Source organism: Aythya marila (assembly GCF_965140915.1).
Source record: "Aythya marila genome assembly, chromosome: 13".
NCBI lineage: Eukaryota > Metazoa > Chordata > Aves > Anseriformes > Anatidae > Aythya > Aythya marila.
Genome location: NC_139054.1, coordinates 15,120,177 through 15,130,292, shown reverse-complemented (window position 1 = coordinate 15,130,292; position 10,116 = coordinate 15,120,177). Strand labels below are relative to the sequence as shown.

The following is a 10,116-nucleotide window of genomic DNA, read 5'->3' as shown; positions in this document are numbered from 1 at the left end:
GTTTGTTTGTTTCTTTTCTGAAGTCTGTTCTCCCCGAGGCACAATCAGCATTGATGTTGTATAAACTCACTTTAGGGTAGAATAAATCTTGTAGTTGAAAATGTAATGAGAACAAAATATTCAACATCTCGTTATATGTCAAACTTCAGTTATGCTGAAACTTGAGCTAACTTGAGCAAAGTCTGCGTTCCTGGGACTTGGAAGACAACTGATTCAGCCAACTTGGCATTCTTTAGTAAAAGAAGAAAAGTACATCAGGAGCAAGACCTACAGTCTAACTCCCAAATACCACTGCCCCGAAGATCCCTGCCCACAATTCTTGGGAAGCTTTGTGTAAGCACAAGGACTGATAAGCTAACTAGCATACGAAGTGAGAGTAGGCGGGTTTCAGTAATGAATATGTATAGGCGTTAATTGAATATTCATTGTTTTGCTGTATAAATATGAGATTGTTTGTTACTTCGAACATGCATGTTAAGTGGAAGGATCCCCCGAGCATCCAGCGCTGACAATAAAGGATACTTCATTGTTGCAGGAAGCACGGCCGAAAGCATGACAGACACCAGTAGAGTCAGATCATGCTCCATTTTATAGCCCGAATAGCCAAGAATAGAGAACTCCACCATTGCGTGGTCACTCTGCCCAAGACAGCTCCTGACCACCACATCTCCCACCAGTCCTTCTCTGTTTGTGAAGAGAAGGTCTAGCGGGGCACCACTCCTGGTAGGCTCACTAACCAGCTGCGAAATGGCCGGTGCAATCCCAGCACCACAAGAGCTCCTGTCCTGTGCCTCTCCTGATGGAGACGCTGGGATTTCTGCCCGAGCTCCTCTCCCCTCGGGGCTGCCAGGCTGCCCCTGAGTGTCCGGGCGAGATGCTCGGAGCAGGGCCAGCAGCAGGAGCCCCAGCCGGCAGCGCAGGCTCAGCATCCTCCCTTCTCGCAGCTGCTGGCGTGCCTCACACTGCCGCCTGCTGTCTGCAAAGCCCCTGGGAACTGGCCCCGGCCGGTAATCTCTCCCGGTGATTTTGCAGCGCAAGGACAGGCATTAGGCGTAAGAATGCCAACAAACCAAGCCCTGCTGACGGCTCTGCACTTCTCAGGCTCGTGACCTCTAGGAACAGCCATCGGTTTTTATTTTTGTGCCCCCCAAACTGTGAGAGATGTGTGCGAGGAGAAGAAACAAGCTTATAATTGAAAATGCCCGTGCTCTAGAAGAGCACTCTTTACACACACAAAATAAGAGAAAATATTTCATTACAAGCACCTTTGTACGCCTGCAATACGCAAAGCTCCTCCTGTAGGGGCTCAGCACTCCCTGACACCATGGCATCTGGCAAACAGTGCATATACCTGGACAGGTTTGGTTTCCATTTCAGCTGCTCACCCTGAAAAGCTTTGTACATTTGTGCTTCAAGCCGGCCGGTGCTTTGATAAAGACCGCAGTGAGATTATTTCCATAACTGCAATAAATTCTGTGTTGTTACATATCCTGGTCTCAGATAAACCTACCCGCAGAGGATGTTTATTCCCGGTTCCATGCTTCTGAGTTGCTTCTACCTCCTCTGCCTTTGGACAGTGGAGCAGAGATGCCCTTCCTTGCAGGACAAGCGATTTGTCCCATTTAAAAAGCCTAATCCACATGGACCAGCGCTACCCACGCACAGTTGCAAAGCTCTGCTGAAACCTCTGCTGGTTTGCAGCAGGTGAGAATCCAGCCCCGAGCCTGCTGGGTGGCACCATCCCCTACTTTACCTGCCAGGAGCATCCAGCTGGTCCCCAGCAGCTCTATGGGACGGTGCAGCTGCATCTGCCAAGGAGAAAAGGCTCAAAAAATCCTGTGTTTTGAAAGTAATGATGATTGCAAGTCAGGTAGTTGCTTGCAGGGGGCTGGATTGCTGATGCTCAGGAGGGCAGTGCCGAGGGTGGGCTGGCGCCAGGCTCACCGTTTCCCTGCTGATGGCTCCTCTCCGTTCCTGCTGCCTCTTCTCCTCTTTCCTGGGAGGTTTTCTGCTGCCAGCAGCCGCTCCCACCCCGGCGTGCCGCGAAGCCGCTGCTGTTCCTGCGGGGAGGAGTGGCACTGCGTTCCGAGGAGCTGGTTGCTCACCACCATGTCCTGTTGGGTTCTGAATGTCTGGGCCTGGCTGTTTACCCAGTTTCCAGCCCCACCAGACTGATAAATTCACTTATCAAACCCATACTTTGTCAGTTTCTCTGTGAGGTCTGCCTGCACTGTGCTGCTGTGTGAGGCACGCATGGGGCCTGCTTTCCCCTCCCCTGGCCTACACGTGTAGCCCCCCCAAAAGTGTGGAGTTTCAACCTCATCACGCCACAAATGCAGGGATCCCCTCTGCATATGGCCCACCCTGGAGGGCAGGTCTCAGCAGGCCTCGCGAGCACAAAACTGGGCCAAATCAGTGCCAATGCAGCACCAGCAGACACTGGCCTTTCTCTCGAGATGCATGGACTAAACGCTTCCCAAAACCTCCAGAACTGGGCACTGCAGTTCCTCTGGCACCCCAAGTCCTGCAGCCCCTTCTGCATGGCACTGGTCCAGCAGGGCAAACTCACCTGCCTGAGACCAAGGACGGCAGAAAGAGAATTTTAGTTCAAAAGCAAGTGAGTTGCCAAGAAGAAAGCACAACGTGCCTCAATGCTGTAATACACAATAAATGTTTGTTCATTGTCTTTTGTATTATAAAAACAAGGAGTTCTGTTTGAGGAGCGGGAGTTGTGAGAGCTCCCTGCTGAAGTAAGGAGCTGTATAATACTTGCCTAGACACTATGAAAATTCTTTTGCTTAATATAACAAAAAAGAGAACCCCCTACCCTTATCTCCTTCTGCATCTCAGTTTCCTCTTTTGTTCAAAGACACTGCTGCAAAGCTCATGTAACCATCTCCTGATAAGCTGCTAAACTACTGTATCAACATCCTGCCTTCCTGTCTCACGCTGGGCCAACATGACCAAATAAAACAAGAAGTTGAACCACAACGCCAAGGAAGACTACGGCCTTCATCTTCACAAGCACCAGAGGGACAGAGAAGACCCCCTAGCAACAGTGCGCGCAGTCACAGAATATCCCAGGATGTGCTGCGTAATCCCGGAATTACCAAGATACAAAAAGGGACCCTGGCGGGGGTGAGGTGCTCGCCGTTGGCGGAGCCGAGACTCCCCAGCCGCCCAGCGCTGTTTTGCTTGCTGTTGCTTACTCAGTAAATTCCTTTCTATTATTAATGCAATGCTCTCTGAAAATTAACTAAGGGGGCAACTTATAACAAATGCTACCAAAGAGCAGGAGAATAACGCAAAAGTCTGGGAACTCTTGCAAAACTTTATTTTAGCTGAGAAAACCCGTGGAAGCAGAAGGGGCACTTTGCTCCCTGTGCCTTAGCTGACCATGGGTGCAGCAGGACACCACCTCCTGCAAGGGCTCCCTGGTGCCCCCCCAAGGCCCTGGTCCCACAGGGAGGATTTAATCCCCCCTGCCTTGCAGGTCTTCTTTGCAGATGATGTTTCAAGGTATCAGGCTCTCCAAAGGTGTCTTCTCCGAGAAGAAGCTGCTCTGGGACACACAAGGCTCGTAAAGGGGTGGTTCTGTTTCTGGGTGTCCAAATTCAGACCTCGGTCTTCATTTTGCTGCAGGTTATTTTGTGCTCTAGCAGGCACCAGGGAGATCAAGAGGTTTTTCTGCTGGGGGTGGGCTCCACTCACCGCTGTGGAGGAGCAGATGTCAGCAGTCCTCCCTTGTCCTGCCATGCTCTCCGGGGATGGTGTTTCCAAATCCTTCAGCAGGGGTCAGGAACAACATGAGGTCTGCTGAGAGGACAACCAGTGACCACATATGGCTGAGGACTGATAGTCACATTTCCTGTGCAATTATCTTCTACTGCTTCACTTTCAGTAGGGCAGATTCTCCCCACTTGAAGCACAGCGCTCAGCCCACCCTGCCCCACTACCCCCTGACAGGAGCCTCACGTCCAGACCTCAGCACGGTGCCCTTGATTTTGGGGACCCCACTGGACGCAGCCACCCCAGGGTGGGCTCCGCACCACCTGCCCTGACACCCCCTTGGCCCCAGCCTCCTCCCCGCTGGCTTCTCCAGCTGCAGTAGCTCACCAAGCAGCAGCAGCAGCAGCAGGAGGGAGCCGAGGCCCCAGCAGCGCCGGCCGGGACACATCGCCTGCGGCTGCTGCGCTCGCCTGGGCCAGGAGGAAGTCGGAGGCTCTCGCTCAGCCCCTCGGCGCCGTGGGGTTCGCTGCGGGCGGGCGGGCGAGCCCCGGCTCCTTCCTGTGCCACCTGCACGCTTTGGGGCTGCGGGGACAGAGGGGGCTGTGGGGTGTCCCCTGTGCCCCCACTATTCTTGGCGAGGCCAGGAAGGGGACCAGTAAAACCGCTGTATTGGACTTTCGGAGGGCTGACTTTGAGCTGCTCAGGACACTGCTTGGCAGAGTCCCTTGGGAGGCGGTTCTGAAGGGCAGAGGGGTCCAGGAAGGCTGGGCGCTCTTCAAGAGGGAAATCTTAATGGCGCAGGAACGGTCTGGCCCACGTGCCCAAAGATGACCTGGCGGGGAAGAAGACCAGCCTGGCTCAACAGAGAATTGTGGCTTGATCTTAGGAGAAAAAAGAGGGTTTATAATCTTTGGAAAAGTGGGCAGGCCACTAGGGAGGACTTTAAGGATGTAGCGAGGCTGTGCAGGGACAAAATTAGAAAGGCCAAAGCTCATCTGGAGCTCAGTCTGGCTACTGCCGTTAAAGATAACAAAAAACGTTTCTATAAATACATCAACACAAAAAGGAGGACTAAGGAGAATCTCCATCCTTTACTGGATGCGGGGGGAAACTTAGTTACAAGAGATGAGGAAAAGGCGGAGGTGCTCAATGCCTTCTTTGCCTCAGTCTTTAGCGGCAATACCGGATGTTCTCTGGATACCCAGTACCCTGAGCTGGTGGAAGGGGATGGGGAGCAGGATGTGGCCCTCACTATCCATGAGGAAATGGTTGGTGACCTGCTACGGCACTTGGATGTGCACAAGTCGATGGGGCCGGATGGGATCCACCCAAGGGTACTGAGAGAACTGGCAGAGGAGCTGGCCAAGCCACTGTCCATCATTTATCAGCAGTCCTGGCTATCGGGGGAGGTCCCAGTTGACTGGCGGCTAGCAAATGTGACGCCCATCTACAAGAAGGGCCGGAGGGCAGACCCGGGAAACTACAGGCCTGTCAGTTTGACCTCAGTGCCAGGGAAGCTCATGGAGCAGATCCTCCTGAGAGCCATCACACGGCACTTGCAGGGCAAGCAGGCGATCAGGCCCAGTCAACATGGGTTTATGAAAGGCAGGTCCTGCTTGACGAACCTGATCTCCTTCTATGACAAAGTGACGCGCTGGGTGGATGAGGGAAAGGCTGTGGATGTGGTCTACCTTGACTTCAGCAAGGCTTTTGACACCGTCTCCCACAGCATTCTCCTCAAGAAACTGGCTGCTCTTGGCTTGGACTGGCGCACGCTTCGTTGGGTTAGAAACTGGCTGGATAGCCGGGCCCAAAGAGTCGTGGTGAATGGAGCCAAGTCCAGTTGGAGGCCAGTCACTAGTGGCGTCCCCCAGGGCTCGGTGCTGGGGCCGGTCCTCTTTAATATCTTCATCGATGATCTGGACGAGGGCATCGAGTGCACCCTCAGTAAGTTCACAGATGACACCAAGTTAGGTGCGTGTGTCGATCTGCTCGAGGGTAGGAAAGCTCTGCAGGAGGATCTGGATAGGCTGCACCGATGGGCTGAGGTCAACTGCATGAAGTTCAACAAGGCCGAGTGCCGGGTCCTGCACCTGGGGCGCAATAACCCCAAGCAGAGCTACAGGCTGGGAGATGAGTGGTTGGAGAGCTGCCAGGCAGAGAAGGACCTGGGAGTGATGGTGGATAGTCGGCTGAATATGAGCCAGCAGTGTGCTCAGGTGGCCAAGAAGGCCAACGGCATCCTGGCTTGTATCAGGAACAGTGTGACCAGCAGGGCTAGGGAGGTGATCGTCCCCCTGTACTCGGCTCTGGTGAGGCCGCACCTCAAGTACTGTGTTCAGTTTTGGGCCCCTCGCTACAAGAAGGACATCGAGGTGCTTGAGCGGGTGCAGAGAAGGGCGACGAAGCTGGTGAGGGGCCTGGAGAACAAGGCCTACGAGGAGCGGCTGAGGGAGCTGGGCTTGTTCAGCCTGGAGAAGAGGAGGCTCAGGGGCGACCTTATCGCTCTCTATAGGTACCTCAAGGGAGGCTGTAGCGAGGTGGGGGTTGGTCTGTTCTCCCACGTGCCTGGTGACAGGACGAGGGGGAATGGGCTTAAGTTGAGCCAGGGGAGTTTTAGGTTAGATGTTAGGAAGAACTTCTTTACTGAAAGGGTTGTGAGGCACTGGAACAGGCTGCCCAGGGAAGTGGTGGAGTCACCATCCCTGGAAGTCTTCAAAAGACATTTAGATGTAGAGCTTAGGGATATGGTTTAGTGGGGACTGCTAGCGTCAGGTCAGAGGTTGGACTCGATGATCTTGAGGTCTCTTCCAACCTAGAAATTCTGTGATTCTGTGATTCTGTGATACGGGTGCTGCTTCGGCCCCAGCACCCCTTCCACGCTCACAGCAGGGAGCTGCCAGAAAATGCGTCCATCGCATCCCCATTTTTGGGGGGATTTTCCAGGGGATGCAGCTCAATAGCCTGCAGGGCCCTCCTGCAGCTGTCACCCTTTAGCCTCAGCAGCCGCCCAGCCCCTGCCCCACAAAAGCAGCCTTTGGAGTCTCCAGCCCCACTGCGAGGTGCCACTGCCACCTGGGGCCGGCCAGAAGCTTTGGGAATCTCTCCCGGCTCTCGCTTTGCTGCTGGAACTGCTTCAGGTGGTGCTGCAGCCCCATGCCAGACACTCTGGAGACAGGGATGCCAGAGGAAAGGTGTTTATTTGGTGTTTGAATTGGGAGCAGGAATTTCACAGCAGGGGTATGTGAGCGTGGGGAGTGGTTGTGCACTGGGGGCAGGACGGTGCCTGGGCACAGGCAGGGACCTGGAGCCCGGTTTGCCCAGCAGAGGGGCAGGTGCCAGAGGGAAAAGCAGCCCCGAGGCAGCAGCTGAGCGCCTTCCTTGTGCCCGGGCACTGTGGGCACTTCATTCTGCCCCGGCCCTGGCTGCTCCCGCACGCTGGCTCCCTTCTCCCCAGCAGCAGCCGCAGGCTTCCCCACGGCTGCCCCGCAGCCAGCACAGGTGGAAGAGCAGCTGCAGGAGCAGCAGGATGAAGCAGTAGCAGCCTCCGAGGATGCAGCAAGGGATGCGTGTGGCTATTCTTCCTGCTGTTTGAGAAGTGCCTGCGGTAGGAGAGAGGAGATGTGGCATCGGGAGGCTGCCACCTCCCCAGGACACCTCTGCAGGGGTCCCGTGCTGTCCCCATCAGGAGGGGCAGGAATGCTGCCAGGGCAGCACAGGGACACTTACTGTTGCTGGAAGGGTCCAGGGTGACAGGCTGCCTGAGCACGGTCAGGGTGATGTTCCTGCTTTGTCTTTGCTGTAAGAAGCTGATGGTGTACACCCCGCTGTCACTGAGCCGCAGGTGCCGCAGCAGCAGGGATGCGTTCGTGGGGAAGAGCACAAAATTGCTCGAATATGTAGGATTGGTGACACATTTTGTGTTACAGTCCTTGGGAGCCCCCCCATCATCCAGGGAGCACTTCTGTACTGAGCAGTTGTAGATTGCTTCTGAGGTGTGACCAAACCGCCACTGAATTGCCACCGGGAAGCAAGAGGTGCTGTTGCATCTGTAGGAGACGGGCAGGAGCACGGACTGCCCCACGGTGCCAGTGACTGCATCCTGCGGGATTTCCACGAGGAGGCCCAGGTTTCGCCCTGCAGAGGGGAAGAGGCAGCTCAGCAGCTCAGCAGGGCAGCGGCAGATTCTCCCCCCTTGGAGCACAGCGCTCAGCCCACCCTGCCCCGTGTGCTGGTTTTACCGTGCTAGGCAGCTGAACACCACAACCTCTCTCTCACTCCCCCTCCTTAGAAGAGGAAGGGAAGAAGTAACGGAAAGAACAACTCGCGGGTTGAGATAAGAATCATTTAATTAAAGGGAAAAATAATTATGAAGGAAAGATTATCAGTAATTAAACAATTCAGCTAAAGGGAAAGAAAAAATAAAGGGGAAAAGGGAGGGGGAAAGGGAAAAAACAAAGCCAAACAAAACTCGTAAAGTCGATGTGGAAGTGCAGAGGAAAGAAATTACTCTCTACTTCCCACAAGTGAGCGGTGCTTGACCACGTCCTTGCAGCAGAGCCTCAACGCACATAGCCGGTGTTCAGGAGGACCGACATTTTCACAACAAGAGCCCAGCCTCCCCTCTGCCTCCTTTTTCCACCCAATATTGCTGAGTGTGCCATCAGGTGGTACGGAGTATCCCTTTGGTTGGTTTAGGGCAGCTGCCCTGGGGATGTTCCTTTTTCCCTTTTTGCCCACCCCCAGGAGGGTGAGAGAGAGCCCTGGTGCCGTGCCAGCTCTGCTCAGCAGCAGACACAACGCTGGGCTGATCCCACTGCTGTTCCAGCTGCAAGTGCAGAGCCCAGCACTGTGTGGGCTGCTGCAGGGAAAGCTAACATCCCAGCCAGACGCAGCACAGCACACCGCCCCCTGACAGGAGCCTCACGTCCAGACCTCAGCACGGTGCCCTTGATTTTGGGGACCCCACTGGACGCAGCCGCCCCAGGGTGGGCTCCGCACCACCTGCCCTGACACCCCCTTGGCCCCAGCCTCCTCCCCGCTGGCTTCTCCAGCCGCAGTGGCCCCGTCCCCAGCTCACCGAGCAGCAGCAGCAGCAGCAGGAGGGAGCCGAGGCCCCAGCAGCGCCGGCCGGGACACATCGCCTGCGGCTGCTGCGCTCGCCTGGGCCAGGAGGAAGTCGGAGGCTCTCGCTCAGCCCCTCGGCGCCGTGGGGTTCGCTGCGGGCGGGCGGGCGAGCCCCGGCTCCTTCCTGTGCCACCTGCACGCTTTGGGGCTGCGGGGACAGAGGGGGCTGTGGGGTGTCCCCTGTGCCCCCACTGCGGGCGCTGCTTCTGCCCCAGCACCTTCCACGCTCACAGCAGGGAGCTGCCAGAAAATGCGTCCATCGCATCCCCATTTTTGGGGGGATTTTCCAGGGGATGCAGCTCGATGGCTCACAGGGCCCTCCTGCAGCTGTCACCCTTTAGTGTCAGCAGCCGCCCAGCCCCTGCCCCACAAAAGCAGCCTTTGGAGTCTCCAGCCCCCCTGCGAGGTGCCACTGCCACCTGGGGCCGGCCAGAAGCTTTGGGAATCTCTCCCTGCTCTCGCTTTGCTGCTGGAACTGCTTCAGGTGGTGCTGCAGCCCCATGACACTTACCTTTGCTGGAACGGTCTGGGGTGACAGGTTGCTCAAGCACGGTCAGGGTGATGTGCCTGCTTTGTATTTGGTGCTGTAGGAATCTGACGGTGTACACCCCGCTGTCACTGAGCTGCAGGTCCCGCAACAGCAGGGATGCGTTCTCGGGGAAGAGCTCAACACGGCCCCAATGTACAGGTTTGGGGAAATATTTTGTGGAGCAGTTCTTGGGAGCCCCCCATCATCCAGGGAGCACTTCTGCACAGCACAAGCGCTGATTTTTTGTGAGGGATGACCAAATGTCCACTTAATAGACATCGGAAAGTGAGGGGTGCTGTTGCATCTGTAGGAGACGGGCAGGAGCACGGACTGCCCCACGGTGCCAGTGACTGCATCCTGCGGGATTTCCACAAGTAAGCCCAGGTTTCGTCCTGCAGAGGGGAAGAGGCAGATCAGTGGCAGATTCTCTCCCCTTGCAGCACAGCACTCGCAGCCCACCCTGCCCCACCACCACTTCCTCACGCACCTCCTCTGGCTCTCAGCAAAATGCATCCCTCGCATCCCCGGTGGTGGGATGCCCACGGGATGCAGCTCTCCAGCTGGCACGGCCATCCTGCAGGTATCCCCCCTCACGGGCCACCCAGGGACCAGCAGCACGAGCAGTGACCAGGAGCTCCATGAACATCTGTGCTGGGTCCAGCCCTCGGCCGATGTTTGGGAATGAGCACAGCAACCCCGTCATATTTTCCCAATGTCCCTAGACTCTTTTG

The 10,116-nt window shown here is 55.9% G+C and overlaps 1 protein-coding gene across 3 annotated transcripts; it reads right to left on the bottom strand.

The window, feature by feature from the left end:
• Nucleotides 1-3,372: 3,372 nt before the first annotated feature.
• On the bottom strand, nt 3,373-9,029 carry LOC309883235 (uncharacterized protein). 3 transcript variants are annotated; one of them, XM_082771139.1, is made up of 3 exons: nt 8,810-9,029; nt 7,459-7,866; nt 6,952-7,331 (listed from the first exon to the last, which is right to left on the bottom strand). In XM_082771139.1, the coding sequence occupies exons 1-3, from the start codon at nt 8,868-8,870 to the stop codon at nt 7,135-7,137; spliced, it is 666 nt and encodes a 221-aa protein (XP_082627265.1). In that variant the 5' UTR covers nt 8,871-9,029; the 3' UTR covers nt 6,952-7,134. The 3 variants fall into 3 exon arrangements, 1 of the variants encoding a protein (XP_082627265.1); XR_014318417.1 differs by lacking the exons at nt 6,952-7,331; nt 7,459-7,866 and adding an exon at nt 3,373-3,816; XR_014318418.1 differs by lacking the exons at nt 6,952-7,331; nt 7,459-7,866 and adding an exon at nt 3,373-3,813.
• Nucleotides 9,030-10,116: the final 1,087 nt, after the last annotated feature.